Source organism: Hemibagrus wyckioides, linkage group LG19 (assembly GCF_019097595.1).
Source record: "Hemibagrus wyckioides isolate EC202008001 linkage group LG19, SWU_Hwy_1.0, whole genome shotgun sequence".
NCBI classification, from domain to species: domain Eukaryota; kingdom Metazoa; phylum Chordata; class Actinopteri; order Siluriformes; family Bagridae; genus Hemibagrus; species Hemibagrus wyckioides.
In genome coordinates, this window is record NC_080728.1 from 4,135,204 (window position 1) to 4,156,591 (window position 21,388).

General features: G+C 38.8%; 2 protein-coding genes across 12 annotated transcripts in view; one reads left to right on the forward strand and one right to left on the reverse strand.

Annotated features, from left to right (window-relative positions):
* The window catches only part of LOC131369996 (NLR family CARD domain-containing protein 3-like), a 305,079-nt gene that overhangs the window by 100,274 nt on the left and 183,417 nt on the right, over positions 1-21,388 (reverse strand). The window lies entirely within an intron of this gene.
* Positions 1-21,388, forward strand: part of LOC131370006 (NACHT, LRR and PYD domains-containing protein 12-like) — a 378,843-nt gene that overhangs the window by 1,809 nt on the left and 355,646 nt on the right. For 6 of the 10 annotated variants that reach the window (XM_058416998.1, XM_058416999.1, XM_058416996.1 and 3 more), the window contains 4 exons: positions 881-928; positions 1,217-1,267; positions 1,500-3,284; positions 14,817-15,011. In XM_058416998.1, the coding sequence (XP_058272981.1) occupies positions 881-928; positions 1,217-1,267; positions 1,500-3,284; positions 14,817-15,011 (2,079 nt within the window). The other 4 variants (XM_058417000.1, XM_058417005.1, XM_058417001.1 and 1 more) reach the window with 3 other exon arrangements.

The window sequence follows — 21,388 nt, forward strand, 5'->3', positions numbered from 1 at the left end:
CGTCTCCTCACTGTTAATGTCACTGCTAAAGTCACACTTAAAGAGAAATTTAACTAGATAAACAGAATAACAAAATACATACTAAAACACTGTAACTGTGACCTTAATAAAGCCACTATTAAGAGTCTAAAAACATTTTTGTCTTATTTAATGTCTAAAAGTTTTTGCTGAATGTTTTACTTGGAAAGTGTGCTAATGGTGTCTTTAAAATAAATGTCACTTGGTTTCACATGTTGTTTTGTAATGCAGTGAGATTCATGTGTTTGTAATGGCTTAAGTGTCCAAATATATTTGGGGTCATTGCAGGCTAGACCACCGCATAGCATCATTTATCCAGTGACAGGATACCAATCTTCTAGAGTTACACCAGAATTCAGTCAGTAAATCTACAGAGCTGCTGTGTGATCACTGTAAGACATGAGCAGGATGTTTAAAACACTCAGTGTTCAATTTTAGATTTTGTCTGAAGTTCCCCTTTAAAGGCCACACTACACAGTCATTAGCAGCAATTTTAATATTTTTGATATTTATATTATACAGTATAAGTTTTAGTGTTGATACTTTTAGTTAATATAGAAATATATGTAGTGTAAATTTCAATGTGAGTGTAAATGTTGTGTAAATATTATAAATACTTAATACTTTAATCTGAGACTTAATACTGAGACAGGGAAAAGCAGTGAATGAAAATTTCAGAAGTCATACAGAAAGATAATGAAAGTATCTGCAGACTGACAGAAATGTGTTTTTATTATTGAGTTATTATTACAATATTATTGTTTTTATTATTTTGATGAAATACAAGTTGCTGCCTCACAGCTCCAGGGTCTCCAGTGTCTGTCTGTGTGGAGTTTCACATGTTCTCCCCTTGTCCATGTAGGTTTCCTTCAGGTTCTCCGGTTTCCTCCCACCTCCCAAACACATGCCAGTAGGTGGATTGGTGAACATAAATTGCCCCTATGTTTGATGGACTGGTGTCACATCCAGGCTGTAGTATTATACTGGCTATAGTTAGGGATTTTATACCTGTGAACCTTTCTGACAAGATTTCTTAAAAACTGTATCTGTATTTGTATCTGTTTAGAACACATTACCTGTTCATTCAGAGTGCTGTATTCAGTCACATCCTTAACAGACACACAGAAATAAACCTAGAATAACTAGAATTAAAATAGGTGAAGTGATGTATCTGATCAACTCCACTTTTTGTTCCCAGTGTTCTACAGAAGGCAGGAGACAGAAGAGAAATGATCACCACAGATACAGGGTAAGATCAAACCAACATGACTGTGACTCTGACACACTGGTATTATAAACCTCTCTGCTGTTATTAACTACAGAGTGATTAGATTATAGAAAACATACAGTAGATGAAAGTAAACACATAGTGAGAACATTATAAAGAACTATCTGTGGTAACCAGTCAGAAAAAAGTGATCTTAAAGTCTAATAATTGAAGCCCATGTCTCACCACATCTTCCTGCTTCACCATATCACAGGCATGACCCAGAATCTGTGGCTGTAAATGAATTCCAGAAAAAGTTCAAATTAAATCTGATGAAGAAGTTTCAGTGTTTGAATGGAGTGATAATAAACCCGGGAACCCAAACCCTCCTGAATGAGATCTACACAGAGCTCTACATCACAGAGGGAGACAGTGGAGAAGTCAATAATGAACATGAGGTGAGGCAGATCGAGGCAGCATCCAGGAGAACAACAACAGAGGAAACACCAATCAAATGCAACGACATCTTTAAGCCTTTATCTGAACAAGATGAACCCATCAGAACTGTTCTGACAAAGGGAGTCGCTGGCATCGGAAAAACAGTCTCTGTGCAGAAGTTCATTCTGGACTGGGCTGAAGGGGAAGAAAATCAGGACATCCACCTCATATTTCCACTTCCTTTCAGAGAGCTGAATTTAATGAAGGACCAGAAACTGAGTCTGATGGAGCTCCTTCAGTTCTGTTTTAAGGACAGAAAAGAAGCAGAAATGTCCAGTTTGGAAAAGGTTCTGTTCATTTTTGACGGATTGGATGAGTGTCGTTTTCCTCTAGATTTCCAGAACACAGTGAGAGTGTGTGATGTAACTGAATCAGCATCAGTGCCGGTGCTGCTGATAAACCTGATTAAAGGGAATCTGCTTCCCTCTGCTCTCATCTGGATCACCTCCCGACCAGCAGCAGCTGATCAAATCCCCTCTGAGTGTGTGCATCGAGTCACAGAGGTACGAGGGTTCAATGACCCACAGAAGGAGGAGTACTTCAGGAAGAGGATCAGTGACCAGAGCCTGGCCAATAACATCATCACACACCTGAAGTCATTAAGAAGCCTCTACATCATGTGCCACATCCCAGTCTTCTGCTGGATTTCAGCCACTGTTCTAGAGAGAATGTTGGGTGAAGCAGAGAGTGGAGAGATCCCCAAGACTCTGACTCAAATGTACACACACTTCCTCATCATTCAGACAAACATCATAAGAGAAAAATACACAAAGAAGCTGGAGAGTGATGAAGAAATGCTTCTTAAACTGGGACAACTGGCTTTTCAGCAGCTGAAGAACGGGAACCTGATCTTCTATGAGGAAGACCTGAGAGAGTGTGGCATTGATGTGACAGAAGCCGCAGTGTACTCAGGTGTGTGTACACAGATCTTCAGAGAGGAGTTTGGACTTCACCAGAGTAAAGTGTACTGCTTTGTTCATCTGAGTATTCAGGAGCACCTTGCAGCTTTGTATGTGTTCCTGACCTTCATGAAGAAGAAGAGAAATGTTCTTGGTCAGTATAAAGGCTTTAAATCGCTGATTAGATTAAATAAAATCTCAGATGTACATACAAGTGCTATCGATCAGGCTTTAGAAAGTCAGACTGGACATCTGGATCTCTTCCTTCGCTTTCTTCTGGGTCTCTCACTGGAGTCCAATCAGAAACTCTTACATGCTTTAGTAACACAGACAGGAAGTAGCTCCCAGAGCATAGAGGAAACAGTTCAGTACATTAAGAAGAAGATCAGTGAAGATCTTCCTACAGAGAAATCCATCAATCTGTTCCACTGTCTGAATGAACTGGGTGATAATTCTCTAGTGGAGGAAATCCAGCACTACCTGAAATCTGGAAAACAAAGTGAACTCTCTTCTTCACAGTGGTCTGCTCTGGTGTTTGTGTTACTGACCTCAGCACAGGAGCTGGAAGAGTTTGACCTGAGTAAATATTTCAGTACAGATAAGATAACAGAAACTGTTGTTCTGAAGATGATGCCTGTGATCACAGCCTCCAGAAAAGCAATGTAAGTAAAGCTGAATAAAACTGTTCTACTGTTACAGTGTTAGAAAGAGAGAAACTGAAAACACTCTGAGTAATATGAACTTTGGGATGTTTTGACCTGAAAGTGATACAGAGTGGAGTTAATGTAAATAGATAAAATAGAGAATAAAAATGTCTGAAGGTCAGCTATTAAACATGTGGACATTCCACCAGACAGACAGAACCATGTTAATTGCAATTATACAAAATTTTAATCCCAAAACAGTTTTGATTTATTATTAGTTTTTAGTTGTGAGGTGGAAATGGCCTTTCATAGAAAGCTGACTTTTGAAAAGCCTTATACTTGTTAGAGGAAACATTTTTATTTATATTTTTATAATAATAGTAATATTGTTGTTGTTGATATTGTTGTTGTTGATATTTTATGATTTTTATGACCACACACGGGGAAGTGTAACACACAAAAAGGGAAAACCAGATTGGACTGTAGTATGTTGTTTGTCCTTTAATGTAGCTGTAGAGCTGTGTGTGTGTGTGTCTGTGTGTGTGTGTGTCTGTGTGTGTGTGTGTGTGTGTGTGTAGGAAGACTCAGGAGGTGAGTCTTCCTACACGACCCAGGTGGAATTTCAGCAGAGCTCCTGGCTCATGATTATTTTTCACCATTGTTATGACCCAGTCTAGGGTTCTTCTTTCAGCTTTTCCCTTCAGGGGTCTCCACAGTGAATCATCTTTCTCCACCTATCCCTATCTTCTGCATCCTCAACACTTACACCCACTAGCTTCATATCCTCATTTATTACATCCATATACCTCCTCTTTAGCCTTCCTCTTTGCCTCCTTCCTGGCAGCTCCATGTCCAACATTCTCCTACCAATATACTCACTCTCCCTCCTCTGGACATGTCCAAACCATCTTAACCTGGCCTCCCTAACTTTGTCCCCCAAACGTCCAACATGAGCTGTCCCTCTGATGTACTCCTTCCTAATCCTGTCCCACCGTGTCAGTCCCAAAGAGAACCTCAACATCTTCAGCTCTGCTACCTCCAGCTCTGACTCCTGTCTCTTCCTCAATGACACTGCCTCTAAACCATACAGCATGGCCGGTCTCACCACTGTCTTGTACACCTTCCCCTTGATTCTCACTGATATTTTTCTATCACACAGAACTCCCGACACCTTTCTCCACCCATTCCAACCTGCCTGCACTCGCTTCTTTACCTCTTTCCCACACTCTCCGTTACTCTGGACTGTTGACCCCAAGTACTTAAACTCCTGTACCTTCTTCACCTCTTCACCCTGTAATCTTACTGTTCCACTTCCCTCCCTTTCATTCACACACATGTACTCAGTCTTACTACAACTGACTTTCATTCCAGCACAAACCTCCACCTCCATTCCTCTTCTCTCCAGCGTAAACATCATCCGATCCCTGATGCAGTCCCACCTCCACTCTGAACTCCTCTGTCTGCCCTACAGCACACCTCACCACTGTCCTGCTCCTCTCATACATGTCCTGCACCACTCTGACATACTTCTCTGCTACTCCTGACTTCCTCATACAGTACCACAGCTCTTCTCTTGGCACCCTGTCATACGCTTTCTCCAAGTCTACAAACACACAGTGCAACTCTCTCTGACCATCCCTATACTTCTCCATCAAAAATACAATGGAATAAACTTTGAGAGGAACCAGACTCTAAAGGGAACCTCATCCTCATCTGGGTGACACCAGAGACTGGGATTATAAATCATTATAAACACTGAGAGTGGGATTATAAATCATTATAAGCACTGAGTGTGGGATTGTAAATCATTATAAACACTGAGAATGGGATTATAAATCATTATAAACACTGAGAGTGGGATTATAAATCATTATAAACACTGAGAGTGGGATTATAAATCATTATAAACACTGAGAGTGGGATTATAAATCATTATAAACAGTGAGAGTGGGATTATAAATCATTATAAACACTGAGAGTGGGATTATAAATCATTATAAACACTGAGAATGGGATTATAAATCATTATAAACACTGAGAGTGGGATTATAAATCATTATAAACACTGAGAGTGGGATTATAAATCATTGCAAAACACAGAGAGTGGGATTGTAAATCATTATAAACAGTGAGAGTGGGATTATAAATCATTATAAACAGTGAGAGTGGGATTATAAATCATTATAAACACTGAGAGTGGGATTATAAATCATTATAAACACTGAGAGTGGGATTATAAATCATTACAAAACACAGAGAGTGGGATTGTAAATCATTATAAACACTGAGAGTCATTATAAACACTGAGAGTGGGATTATAAATCATTATAAACACAGAGAGTGGGATTATAAATCATTATAAACACTGAGAGTGGGATTATAAATCACTATAAACACTGAGAGTGGGATTACAAATCACTATAAACACAGAGTGGGATTATAAATCATTATAAACACAGAGTGGGATTATAAATCATTATAAACACAGAGTGGGATTATAAATAATGTCTTTTCTACAGCTGTATACAGTAAAGTGGTGTTGTGTAAAAATGAGCTTTTGAGCAACTTCTAAATTAGCGTAATATCAGAATTCTTTATACAGCAGGTCCTCGGTTTACGACGTCCTCGACCTATGGCGTTTCGTGGTTACATCGCCATCTCCCATAAATTTATTAAGAAAGTCTTGTTCCATCATTCCAACGTACGGCGTTTGCGATGTTAAAACAAATTTCGCGTGGGAACTAGTTGGCGAGCGGAGCGGATGAATACACCGTCAAGCGGCGCTATACGAGGAAGATGGCTTTGTTTACATTCGCCGCTACATTGGTACTTATGTACAGTATGTGAGTTCCGACTTACAGCGAAAATCACGTTATGTCGCGCCGTGGGAACGGAATTCCGACGTAAATCGAGGACCCCCTGTAGACCGTCAAATGTTTGACAACAGCAACAAGACTGACACCAGCAGTTCAAAGCCAGAACCATAGTCTCCAGTTAGTTCTATCACACAGCAGTCCCATATATCTCCAGGTATGTGTAGGTAGATAAATAGATAGAGAGAGAGAGAGAGAGAGAGAGAGAGAGAGAGAGAGAATATTATGTATGCTTGTGTGTGTGTGTGTGTGTGTGTGTCTGTGTGTGTGTTTAGACATAATCCAAACATCCCACTTCATCAAACACTCTATGCCCATGAACCTTCCAGATCTGCTCCTTCACCTAAAAATAAACTATTCATAGAAAGCTTGACTAAACAAATGTGTCTTCAGCCTCGACTTAAACACTGAGACTGTGTCTGAATCCTGAACACTAATTGGAACTCTGTTCCATAACTGTGGGGCTTTGTAAGAAAAAGCTTGCAAAAAGCATGCAACTTTTGATCGGAGTAGGCGTGGCAGATCATAAATAACCAAAAGATCACTCAGGTACTGTGGCACGAGACCATTCAGTTCTTTCTAGGTCAGTAATAGTATTTTATAATCAATGAAATATGACTGGGAGCCAATGTAGTGTGGCTAAGATAGAAGTGATGTGTTCATATCTTCTGGTTCTAGTTAGGACTCTAGCTGCTGTGTTCTGGACTAACTGGAGCTTGTTCATGCTCCTACTGGAACATCCAGACAGTAAGGCATTACAATAATCCAACCTAGAGCTAACAAAAGCATGAACTAGTTTTTCTGCATCATGAAGTGACATCATATTTCTTGTCTTGGCAATATTTCTGAGATGAAAGAAGGCTACCCTAGTGATATTATCTACATGAGCTTCAAATTAAAGACCAGAGTCAATAATCACACCAAGATCTTTTACTGCTGGACAAGATGAAACAGAAAGACCATCCACCATTACTCTGTAATCAGAAAGCTTACTTCTAGCTGCATGTGGTCCTGCTACAAGCTCCTCTGTCAGTCAGAGTTAAGCAGGAGGAAGTTAGTGACCATCCAATGTCCTTTACACATTCTTCTATCTTAATAAGCTGGTGTCTCTCATCTGACTTAGCTGAAACATATAGCTGTGTGTCATCGGCATTACAGTGGAAGCTAATACCATGTTTATGAATAATTGCACCAAGAGGTCGTGTTGTTCTGTTATACTTAAGTAAAACTTTAAAGCTAATGGACAATATATTTACGAGAAATAATTGTTGTTTTCGAAGTTAATTCATTTTGTAAAATTTTTCCTATAGTAATTAGGAAAGTAATCAATTATTTGTTAAAGTCATGACACTTCCAGAATCTCAGGAAGTAGTCCGTCTGTCATGAGGAGGATAAACCTTTATAGAAGATTCTAAAATAAAAGGTAGCCGGTTGCTAACACTGGGGTGTGACTGAGATGGAAGGCAATGATGCTGCTTCTGGTAGCAATTCAGAAGTGGAAGAAAGGTTGTTTTGTGTGGTTTATGAAGGGGTAGATTTGTAACTGGACTGTAGTGAAAAATAGGAAAATGAAGAAAGCTGGAAGTCAAATATCTGAATCGGATAGTGAAAGGGGACAAGAACAATTAAAGGGAAGTTTCTGAATGAATCAATGAATACACTAAACCCAATCAAAGTAACAAAGGCATTGCAGGAAGCAGTAGGTAGAATAAAAAGCACTAAGGTTGTACAAGATAGAAATTACTGATCTTCAATCAGACAATAAACAGCACATAAGATCAGCTGGTCTAAAATCTTTAATGGGTAAAAAGTAGTATGAATGATAATGGAAGAAAGGAATTGGGTGAGAGGAGTCATTACAGGAGTGCCTACAGATTTAACAACTGAGGATATACAAAGAAATATGTCTGGGGCATCAGTACTGGATGTTAAAAGACTGAAACATGTTAGAAATAATGAGAAAATGGACAGAATAAAATGGGAAAGTTGTGGAAGAGTTTCTAGATTTGAAGAACTGAATATGTGTTTATGATGGAGCAAGAATGGATTTGACAACAGGGGGAAAAATCAGTTTTAGATCTAACAATGGGAAGTGATCACTTTCTTATTATATGTAAATTAGGGGTTGAAGTAGCTATAGCAAATAGAGAATTTATACCTAGGGGGAAGTTCAAAACAGCAGATTGGAATGATTTTAAGGGAAAGAGTGAAGCGTTAAGTGAATGTAGACATTAAGGAACTTGATAAAATATGTGGAGTTGTTATTAATACTGCAGAAGATTACTGGAAAAATACAGGAAATTATAAGAAGAAAGCAGACCCATGGTGGACAGAAGAATGTAATGTAGTAATAAGAGAAAGAAACCGTGAATCAAAAAAAGGAAGAAAAACATTTGTAGGTTTTATTAAATAGAGGACAGGCTGAGGTACGAAAAGTGATAAAAGATGATAAAAGAAATTATAGGTACTGTAGGAGAAAAGGTAGACAGAAGTGAATTATGGGGAATGGTTTAAGAAAATGGGTGGAGTCCATAGGTGTAATAACCTTCCTGTATTAATTAATGATGGTATGCAATTTCTATCTAATAGTGAAAATGCAGAAGAATTCGCTAAAACATTTAGAAAGTTCACAGTAATGGAAATCAAATGAAATGAGAAGGCACAGAGAGCAGTGTTTGGCAGAGAACCAGGAAGTTTGAGGAGAAAAGAAGGTTTTTTTCCACAACAGATGCAGTATTTTCTCTATTTGAATTGAAGCAAGTGTTAGTGGGACTGAGACACACTTTCCCAGGAAAGGAGGAAATATGCTATGAAGTGATTAGAAATATTCTAATAGAAACACTCCAGACTCTTTTTTTCTCTCAAGTTTTCTTTTTGTGGATTCCTGCCCATGTGGGGATTATAGGAAATGAAATAGAGGATGAGTGGGTAAAAAACTTCAAGAATAAATGTCAGTGTCCCTCTGGGGAAAGCTGAAATGAAGGGGTTAATTAAAAAGATAATTAAGAAAAGATGGCAAAGCTTATGAACACAGGAAGGGAAGGGAAGACACAGGAAATAAATAAGAAGTAGGATATGTGAGACAGGTTTGTGTAAAAAGAAGGAATGACACGATAACTTCACGACTCTGTGTTGGAGACACAGCATTTAATCAATCACTTTTTGAAATTAGTAAACACAATACAGGACTCTGCACCAAATGAGGATTTCCACAGATCTCAGATCAGGGCTGGGCAATTAATTTCTACAGGGGGCCACATAACAAATATGAACTGTTGAGTTGGAGGGCCGAACCAACGATAACTTGAATTTAATTCTGCTCAATATTAATTTTCTCCCATTGTAAAAAGCAATAAATTATATATTTTGATTAGCTGCTACTGGTAATCAGAAGAATACAGATATTCTGTAAATATTTATGTCAATTTATGAATTGTTGTGTCAGTCAAAGAAGAAAATAATCCTATAGAAGTAATAAACAGTTTAAAACAAAAACAATCATTGCATCACTGTTTCATTTTATTTTTAACTTGTTAAAAATAGGGGCATGTTCTCAAATGCTCCCTTTTTCTCTGGGCATATCAGGGCAGCAGAGTATCTAGCCATGGGGTCACAGTCCAGTGACTTCTGTGCCGGTCCCAATCCAGGATAAATAGAGAGGGTTGCATCAGGAAGGGCATCCGGCGTAAAACATTGCCAAATTTAACCATGCGAATCATCAGTTCTCCAAATTTCATACCGGATCGGTCAAGGCCCGGGTTAACCACGACCGCCATCGGCGCCATTGACCTACAGGGCGCTGGTGGAAATTGGGCTACTGTTGGTCAAAGAAGTAGAGGAGGGAGGAGAGTGCATAGACAGAGAGAGAAGAGGAAAGGTAAGAGTGTAGGACTGAGAATAGGAACTCTGAATGTTGGTACTATGACAGGGAAAGGTAGAGAGCTGGCTGATATGATGGAGAGAAGGAAGGTGGATATACTGTGTGTACAGGAAACCAGGTGGAAGGGTAGCAAGGCTCGTAGTATAGGAGCAGGATTCAAGCTGTTTTACTATGGGGTGGATAGTAAGAGAAATTGGGTAGGTGTGGTCCTGAAGGAGGAGTTTGTGAGGAATGTTCTGGAGGTGAAGAGACTGTCAGACAGGGTGATGAGTCTGAAGTTAAAGATTGAAGGGGTGATGTTGAATGTTGTTAGTGGTTATGCCCCACAGGTAGGTTGTGAGTTAGAGGAGAAAGAGAGATTCTGGAGTGAATTAGATGAGGTGATAGAAAGTATTCCCATGGGTCAGAGGGTGGTGATAAGAGCAGATTTTAATGGACATGTTGGTGAGGTGAACACAGGTGATGAGGAGGTGATGGGCAAGTTTGGAGTTAAGGAAAGGAACCTTGAAGGACAGATGGTAGTGGACTTTGCTAAGAGGATGGACATGGCTGTGGTTAACACTTATTTTCAGAAGAGGGAGGAGCATAGAGTGACTTACAAGAGTGGAGGTAGGAGCACACAGGTAGACTACATCCTATGTAGAAGAGGCAATCTGAAAGAGATTAGTGACTGTAAAGTGGTAGTGGGAGAGAGTGTAGCCAGACAGCATAGGATGGTGGTGTGTGGGATGACCCTGATGGTCTGTAAGCAGAGGTCAAAAATAGAGATAGAGAAGAAAACCAAGTGGTGGAAGCTGAAAAAGGAGGAATGTTGTGAGGAATTTAGACAGAAGTTGAGGCAGGCTCTGGGTGGTCAGGTAGTGCTGCCAGATGACTGGGAGACTACAGCAGAAATGATCAGGGATTCAGGAAGAAAGGTGTTGGGTGTGTCATCTGGAAGGAGGAAAGAGGATAAGGAGACTTGATGGTGGAAGGAGGAAGTTCAGGATAGTATTCTGAGGAAGAGGTTAGCCAAGAAGAAGTGGGACATAGACAGGACTGAAGAGAATAGACAGGAATACAAGGAGTTACAGCAGAGAGTGAAGAGGGAGGGGTCTAAGGCCAAGCAGAAGGCGCATGATGAGTTGTACACTAGGTTAGACACTAGAGATGGAGAGAAGGACTTGTACAGGTTAGCTAGGCAGAGGGATCGAGATGGGAAGGATGTGCAGCAAGTTAGAGTTATTAAGGATAGAGATGGAAAGGTGCTCACAAGTGAGGAGCGTGTACAGAGGAGATGGAAGGAGTACTTTGAAGAGCTGATGAATGAGGAAAATGAGAGGGAACAAAGAGTAGAAGGGGTGAACTCTGTGGAACAGAAAGTAGATAAGATTAGAAAGGATGAAGTCAGGAAGGCTTTGAAGAGGATGAAAAGTGGAAAGGCAGTTGGTCCTGATGGCATCCCGGTGGAGGTCTGTAAGTGGAGAGAAGAGGAATGAAAGTCAGTTGTAGTAAGACTGAGTACATGTGTGTGAATGAAAGGGAGGGAAGTGGAAAAGTAAGATTACAGGGTGAAGAGGTGAAGAAGATACAGGAGTTTAAGAACTTGGGGTCAACAGTCCAGAGTAATGGAGAGTGTGGGAAAGAGGTAAAGAAGCGAGTGCAGGCAGGTTGGAATGGGTGGAGAAAGGTGTCGGGAGTTCTGTATGATAGAAAAATTTCAGCAATAATCAAGGGGAAGGTGTACAAGACAGTGGTGAGACCGGCCATGCCGTATGGTTTAGAGACAGTATCACTGAGACAGAGACAGGAGTCAGAGCTGGAGGTAGCAGAGCTGAAGATGTTGAGGTTCTCTGTGGGAGTGACACGGTTGGACAGGATTAGGAAGGAGTACATCAAAGGGACAGCTCATGTTGGACGTTTGGGGGACAAGGTTAGGGAGGACAGATTAAGATGGTTTGGACATGTCCAGAGGAGGGAGAGTGAGTATATTGGTAGGAGAATGTTGGACATGGAGCTGCCAGGAAGGAGGCAGAGAGGAAGGCTAAAGAGGAGGTATATGGATGTAATAAATGAGGATATGAAGCTAGTGGGTGTAAGTGTTGAGGATGCAGAAGATAGGGATAGGTGGAGAGAGATGATTTGCTGTGGCGACCCCTGAAGGGAAAAGCCAAAAGAAGAAGAAGAGATATCAGGGCAGCAGAGTCCACCATACACTCCTTAATAAACTCTACATCAGAAAACAGTTTACTTTTTCTAGTGATTTTGTGAGATATGACATAACTTGTCTTGACAGCTGCATCTCTGGGTGTGGGAAGTTTTGTAAAAAGTCCTTGTCGGGTTTGCAGCGTGTCTAGCATAGCCTCCGACTCCTTTGCGCGCTCTTCATCAGACAAGTTCTTTTTTCAAGTATTTCTCCTCGTGTTTGGTCACGTAGTGGTGATTCAGATTGTCATCTTTGAACACAGTGACCTGTGTACCACAAACTAAGCACACGGCTTTACCTTAGATTTCTGTAAATAAATATTTTGCAGTCCATGTCTTGTTGAAAACGCAGCATTTGGAATCATCTTTTCTTTTTTTAACAGGAGCTGATATTTTTAGGGGTATCTGACCAGCATTAACATGCCAGCATCACCTGTTACTGTTCAGACACACACACACGTCCATATGGAAATAATAAAACTCCAGGCTTTTCAAAATAAAAGCAACACAGTTGTATTGTGTGCACAGCATAAATACTTGTTCATTTATGTTTATGACTGACTTAACGCGGGCTGGACAGGGACGTCCAAAGGGCCGGATGTGGCCCGCGGGCCGTAAAATGCCCAGGTCTCTCTCAGATCATAGAGGTAGTTTATTCTGTAGGAATAAAAAAGTTATTATTAAAGTTCTTGCTGAACAGTAATTCAACAATGACCAAAGCATTATTAGAGTATCTTAAGAAAACAAGCCTGATTAGAAGAATTTAGATTTTTGTTTGTTTAATTATATTTATATTTCTTTTACTGTATTTGGTGTCACACTTTACTCCAGTAGGTGGTGGAAATGCACCAAAGCTGGTTTTCCAACCTCCATTAAATCCAGATGAAGAAGAAGGGGTTTGGTTTTGCTGAGTGATCGCTAATTCTCTAATTTTCATTGCATTACTTCATACACTTTTGGTAGTATGGTGTGTATGTATTGACTGTCATGTCATTTCATTGACTGTTTAATTTTATTCACCATTATGTTTTTCTCACCACTGTGAAGTGTGTGTATGAAATAATGTGTATGAGAATACAGGACAAATCACATCCCATATTAACTCAGTAAGAGACACAGTGTTTTATTTTAATACAAGACAATCCCATATTATACAGGACGGGGGGCAACCCTACTCTAGATACTAGCTGGTTAGCTGTAGTTGACCACTAACTTTACCCATTTTAATGACATCAACATGTGGAAGGAGGAAAGTGAACAAATTGACTAAAACTAATTAATTAATGTAAATTATTTTACTGTTGTGTTTGGTTTTTCTGTTTTTTCTTTGTTGTTTTTACTAGGGGTGCTCCGATTGATCGGTCGCTGATCGTAATCGGCCGATAATTGCTTTGGGAAGTTTGATCGGCGGTCTCTATAATGGCCGATCTAGAAAAGCCGATCAGATGACGCAAAACTCGCGAGACAATTTTTTTTTCTGCGCTGCTAAAATGGCTTCCCCGATCTGGCAATTACAGGAAATGTGTGAAAAAGACAATACATTAGCAATCTGCAACCTGTATAACAAGCAAATTCCACCAGGCGGGAAGCACCCAAAGCATTTTAACACCACAAACCTCATTAGACATTTGAAGGTTAGTCATGTAAAGGAATATGAGCAGTTTCCAAAGTTGGCTAGCGCTAAAAGATAGCGGGAGAGTTCAGCAACTCAAGCACCACTCACTCAGCTGTCGGTAACAGAGATGTTTCAAAGACAGCAACCCTACTGCAAGGAGAGTAAGAAGCATAAAGAAATATCAGACAAAATAATGGAATTCATATTCCTCGATCATCAGCCGCTGTCTATTGTGGAAGATGAAGGGTTCCAGAGACTCATGTCCTACTTGGACTCACGTTACACTATGCCAGGGTGAAAATATTTCACGGATGTATGCCTGCTGCAGTTATACCAAACAGTGTTTACACATGTCCACAGCCTTATGAAGGACCACATAACATCAGTTAGTGTCTAGTTAGACTCTGTTTGTTCTGTCTGTTGTTTTATTTATTTTTATATAATCTGCAGGAAAGTTGTATTTGTCCAGCTCCTAGCTGTTCCCAATTACTGACCAATCACAGGCTGCTATGTTTTAAGTTTTAGCTTGCCAATAAATGCAGTTGTCAATTCAAGATAATCCTCTTCTCGTAATTTCAATACTTAATTTACATCATTGTTAAATATAGTTTAATAAATAATGCTACATGATAAGGCTTCAAATAGATCCTGTAATCGATATCAGATGATACAGCTTCCATTGATCGGTGATCGGCCCCAAAAATCCTGATCGGAGCACCCCTAGTTTTTACACACCAGATATCTCACCAAATGATAGTAAACTCATGCTGTCTCCTGGTGGTCCAGGGGCCCTAAGCTAACACTTATACCACTTACAGGAAGAAACGGCCCTGAGGATGTTTACAACAGATGTATTGATGGTTCAGTTTTAGATGTTGTCTGCAGTGTTCCTTAAATCATGTTTTCTAACTGGTGTTTGTACTTTCAGCATTTATGAAAATGAGAAGGTTCATTATTATACTAGTGTGAGTTCATTATGTTTATTTTATTTCCTTCAGTATCAGGTGTGATTCACTTGGAGAGAAAAGTTGGTCAGCTCTGGACTCAGCGCTCAGATCAGAAACCTCCAGTCTGAGAGAACTGCATCTGACTGTGAAAACACTGGATCTGTCCTGGAATAATCTAGGAGACTCAGGAGTGAAGAGTCTCTCTGCTGGACTGGAGAATCCTCACTGTAAAGTGGAGACACTGAGGTAAGATCATCTCTCTGAGAGTCACATGACCTGCTCCTCAGTAAGACACATTCTCTAATAGTGAGAATGAAGCAGAAGTTTTAGCTTCATCATCAATGTCCTGAGGAGGAAGATTGTTTCTTTTTCTGCACACTGATGATTTTTCACAGACTCTGATGTGACTGCAATGTGTCTGAAATTACAGTGAAATTTACTAAAACATTGTAACTAATCACACAAACTGCAGCTGAGACACAAACTAAATGTAGTGTGTGAGCTGCAGGGGTTAAAATCAGCAGTGACATGGAAATGATGTAAAAAAAAAATGGAATTATGTAAAATAGAGAATTAGATATTTAAATAACAACCAAAAGAGCAAACAAGAGGAGCTTACAAAAACTGCATTTTTATTGTTCTTAAAGCTGAACTAGTGTTTATTCGGTCAGTGAATGTTTGTTCAGTACATCTCCGTCTAGCTGCTATGAACAGGGTTGCCAGATCTGTTTGGGTGTGTTACTCAGTGTCCCTCAGGTTGTGACAGACAGATATGTACTGTCCTGTAGTGATCATTTTGAACGAATCTTTCTCATGACTCAAGAACATGGATTCGTCTCGGGGAGTGATTCGTTCATTTTGTGTTGACCGCGCATGCGCAACATCGCATAAGATCAGAAAAGAACAGAAAAGATTAGTTCTCCTTTCGAGTCCTCGGGTTCGAGTCATTGGTTCATCACGTGACAGCCCCGTATGCTAAGGCAATGCAGTCTGAGCCGGAAACAGAAAAGATTAGTTCTCCTTTCGAGTTTTCGGGTTCGAGTCTTTCGCTTATGTACCGTGACATGACCGCTTTATTGGAGACAGAAATGAGTTCATTCTCAACCCTCCTTACAGTTTTTTTACTCTTACTGTTACATGGTGCATTATAGCTTTTTATTTCCTACAGACTATAAATGTGTGAATTTCTGTCATTATGGTTCTTTTCCAGAACACTAAATGTTTTAATAAAGAGTTGGTTAATGCTTTAAACTTCATCAGGGAAAATCATTCATTTCTTTCTTTCTTTCTTTCTTTCTTTCTTTCTTTCTTTCTTTCTTTCTTATTTATCTACTTACTTTTTATTTTGTTTTATTTATTAACTTACTGTTTATTTATTCTTTGTATTATGAGTGTTGTTTTTAATCCATATGCAGTTATTTAATAATAGAGATTGCCTGTGTAACCTACACCTTTGTAACATAGCATATTATAACAATGTACAGACTCTTGAATTGTTGTTTATTGTTTATTTTTATTTATAAAGATTTACAGCAAAATAAATAACTATCCCAAAATGAATAAATAAAATAAATAATAAAATAAAATAAATGAAAACTCAAGCAAACTATAAAGCCACAGAGCCTAATATCCATTACCATTTAACTTTTCACAATATAAAGCCTAAAACAATATTGCACAACAAATTGGACTTTTAAATTATTTAGAGATTGTCTGTGTAAAACACACCTTTGCAATATAGCTTATTATAACACTGCACACACTCTTGAATTATTACAAAACAAAACAAAAAACAAATAAGGGAATAACTATCAAAAATGAATCAAATAAATTTAAATAAAAATAAATTACACTATACAGCCACAGAGCTGAATAATCATATCCATATAAATTTTAAAACAAAATATAAAGCCTAAAAACTATATTACATAACAAGTTGGGCTTTTTAAATACTTACATAAAAAAATTAATAAAATAAATTAAAAAAAAATAAAATAAAAAAATAGGCTTGTTACACACTGGCTATATTTTTTGATCCTGCTTTAAGGCATGTTTGCATTCAAGAAAACAAGCTCCTGGACCTTGGATGGGCTGAGACTGTTTCTTCTATCAGAGATAATCTGGCCAGTCTTAGAAAAAATTCTCTCAGATGGCACAGATGTGGCCACAATGCAAAGTCTTGCCTTCATGATCTCAGAAAGGCTTTTGTACACAGAAGAACATTCTGAAGAACAGAAGTCCTCTTGTCATTAAAATGACTTTGGAGGCAGTCACATAGCTATGAAAATAAACAATTGTTTGCATACAATTAATTATAACAAAGTCATAAATTAATATTACACATGCTTCTCTATTAATAATATGACTACAAGAAAACTCAAATCAATATAAATATATTAAATATATTAAAATGTGATTTTAATATAAATTTTAATCAAAAATATTGAACTACTTACTTTTCTGCACTGACTTTATTAGTAACCTCCTATTGACCCATCTGTCTCTGAGTGGCCTTGAGCTTGTCAGAAGCAACTGTGCTTCTGTGGAAGAATTCAACAATTGTCTTGACTTTGTGTAACTTTTCTTGTACCTCCTTCAGTGCAGCTCTGACAATCAAGTTCAGCATGTGGGCAAAACAAGTTATGTGGTCCCAGTGGAGGTGGTCTCTAAGGGCTGAAACCATGTTGCTGGCATTGTCTGTAACACAAGCAACAATTTTGTCACCCACACCCCACTCATTTGTAACCCTGGTCAGCTCACTTGCCAGGTGAGCAGCAGAGTGTCTGTCTGTCAAGACAAAGCAGTCCAGGAGATAGGAGGTTATCTGAAAATTCTCTATGAAATGTATCCGTGTAGCAGACTAGTTCTCCTAATAGACTGAAAAGACTGTGTGTGTGTGTGTGTGTGTGTGTTGTGTGTGTGTGTACATGCTACATAAACTAGTAATTTAAAAACAAAACCTCTTTCACCTCATTGGTCACTTTTTACAGTCATGTAAGTTCTTTTGAGTGGCTGTTGGATTTTGAGTTTCTTTTCAAACCTGTGCCCACCCTGTTTTACCCAGGCCCACCCACTGTTCACAATCTGACACTAATGTTCTGCTCAGTGTTAATTATACCTTATATAATAACAATCTGTTGATGAAGACTGTGTCATTGTGTCTCTCTACAGATTGAGTGAGTGTAGTATCTCAGATGAAGGCTGTGCTGCTCTGACTTCAGCTCTGAGATCAAACCCCTCACACATGAGATATCTGGTCACGGTGAGGTAACTCGTGGTAGTCACAGAAGTCCAGCAGTCTGTTGTGAGACATACAGCAGAGGCACACTTGATTTTGTCCATTATATCTGCTCTTAATTTGTCATACAGCCTAGGCATTACAGTTTTTGACAGTGTTTTTCTGCTTGGTAGACTGTATGATGGGTCCAGAAGATTTTAATACTCCTTAAAGCCCTTATCCTCCACAATAGAAAATGGCTGAAAGTCATGAGCAATCATTTTGACCAGAGCCTCGTCTAGTTTGCTTTGTCTTAGAGGATCCATTGTTCTTGTCACAAAACTGCTCATAGGAGTTTGCTGTTGTGACCTCCTTGGCCTGACTGGTCCTTGGATGGTGCTGGGTGCTGCTGTCATACTGGATCCTGTAAATGTGGTCAGCCCGCTGGTCGAAGCAGTTGAAGCACCAGCTGTAGAAGCACTGGTGGTAGAAACAGCTCCAGAAGAGCCACCATCTTCACCCTCTGTTCTAACTTGTTCTAACAGCACAGTTAGATGTGAGGATTTAAGGTGTCTTCTCAAATTTCCTCCTTTAGTGGAATTTTTTTTTTTTTTTATATGTTGCATTTTGCTTCAGTGTTTAAAAATGCAACAAAATGAGTCCAAACATCACTCCTTTTTCTGGTGCTCATTCTCCTGATGTGTTAAAATCCATCTGAAGTCTCTTCTCTGCCCCTCACCTAGTGCAAAACAATGGGGGGTGGGGGTGGAAGGGTCACTGTTCCCTTGGTGACAGCCTTGAGTGACAGTTGCACTTCAACTGAACCCTTGATGACCCGAGCACATTACATTTGACTACTGACCATTTTAACTCCAGTTTTAACTCCCCATTTTACCTGTTTTATTTAAAATTGGGTAACAACTTATATACCAAATCTGACCTAAACATAACCTTAATGTATGAAACTAATATTAATTATTTATATTAATAGTGTTATTTTTTTTTTTAGCTTTTCTCTTATGCCCCTGTGTCATTTATGAGTTTGAGTTATCAGTATTATACCAGTAAATGCACAATTGGTGGCTAAACAAACAACAATAGGTATTTTGTGTTTGCAGGTTTAGTTTTTTTTAATAAGTAGTATTTGTTTAGAGATAAAGACAGAACAGGCAAATTAGCATTTCCAAGTATTTATTTATTTTTTAAAAAACCCTCACACACCACACATATCCTCAAGAAATATTAAACAATAAAAAAGGAGACTGACAGAATTATTATTTTTCAGAAAATGTTTATTGCACAAATATTTTGATAATTTAATGATATCTGATAGTTTTATAATTTAATACCTTATAAAGTCAATAATACTAATGTAATATTGTATTTGTCATAAGATACTGAGACGGGAAGCAGTCACATTACAGGAATGAACAACGTGAATCCAAAGACTTGTTATGTAAACTAATCTTTTCTGTTTCCGACTGCGTTGCCATACGGGGCTGTCACGTGATGAACAAAATGACTCGAACCGAAGGCGCGGGAGATTAATCATTCTGTTGGGTATACAGAAGACGGTACGGCATAGCTTAGTTTAGGATGTTACGTGACAAAAGAACGAACCAATTCGACCCAAAAAATCCGGAGGTGAGGTGATGAAGTAACAGACTGCATAGCCTCAAGACACCGGTAAGATATTACTTATAATATGACAGTTCTTTCTTATTCGAAATGTGATCAATATGTGGGTGAGTAGATGTGTTAGAGAATTAACATGGAACATTTTAATTACATTCTGCTGAAGTGAACGAAATGAACGAAATGACTCGAAAAAAGATTCGTTCATTTTACTGAACGAGATTCAAAGAACCGAATCAGTGAAATGATCCGAACTTCCCATCACTACTGTCCTGCTAAAATGCAGCTCTCCTTCATTTCTCCTAACAGAATAAACAGTTTGTCAGTGTTGGGCATGAGAGAGAACTGAACTTTTTTACAGTCTGTTAGAAAGTGTAGCTCTGTGTCCACTGTGTACACACTCTCTGCTCTGGAGAACAGTGAACACTAGAACTTGTGGCTGATATGCATAAGTAGTCTTTTTAGGTCCTCGGGTAGATCTTTTGTTGTTGTCCTCCATTTTAATGGATCCCCCTCACTATCCAGGTTACGTGACTGTAGGTAGGCCTGCAGCTCACAGGCTACACTTAGTTCCTGGTTGTTAGATGGACTTTGTAAGGTTTGTTCAGTATCTTTATAAAAGCTTCCCAGCATCTTCTTTTTCTTTGGAGTAACTGAATGACTGTATGCTTTAATACGGGGATCTGCTGCTGCTGTGCTGTTCACATGAAGACATGAACTTCTGTGACGCTGTATTTCAAATCCTGCTTGAAAACACAACACTGATTGGTCAGTAGTGAACTTCCAAAGAGAGTATGATCGGTCAGTCGAGGTGAAAAATAACTTGTGATGGTCACTTGTGATTTGGTTTATCATCTGAAAACTCAGTCCATAAGAAGAATTTGTAGCATCACTATACTGATGATTTCTGCTGCTAACACATCAGTATTGCAGATGATTATGTTTAATTAACTGTGGGAGGCAGAAATCTTGCCTCCATTGCAGATGATTATGTTTAATTAACTGTGGGAGGTCTGAATAAGTGCAGTGCAAGAATTGTATAAGAGTGAATTCAGGCTTGAAAAAGCTGTTGATAAAGTTTTCCTTGATAATCTGCCTTGGGTATCTGAAGACACTGATTTTGAGTTCATTAAGGCTGTAACTTTGGAGGAACAGGAAAGAGCCATCCAGAGTATGGAGTGTGGTAAAGGACCTGGAACTGATGGGTTACTGGTTGACTTTTATAAATCTTTTTCTTACTCTATTAGAGGTATTTAATGAAAGCTTAGCCAATGGAATACTGATCTAAATGATATTAAAAATTGGAGACTGGTGAGTTTGTTAAGCAGAGATTATAAATTGCTCTCCAATGTTTTGGACAACAGATTGAGTCTTAGAACAAGTCCTCTATCCTGATCAGACAGATTGTGTGCCAGAAAGATGAATTTTTGATATTTCTGTTAGTGATATTTTGGATATCAGTAAGAGTATTAAGCTGGATTTTGGTCTAGTGTCAGTAGATGTAGAAAACGCTCCTTTTAAAGTTTATAGAGGTGTTACACAAGGTTGTGTCTTGTCTGGTATGTTGTATACTTTAGCAATAGAGACACTTTTAAACAAGTTAAGGATAGATTTTTATGGATTATATATTGACAGGTTTAAAATGTGTTTATTAGCATATGATGATGTTTTAATTAGTTGTCAGAGAGATGGAAATTTAATGTTGGAAATATTAAAGGAATTTAAAATTGTCTCTGCTACAAAGAACCTAGGGTGTAGGGCATAGGTGTCA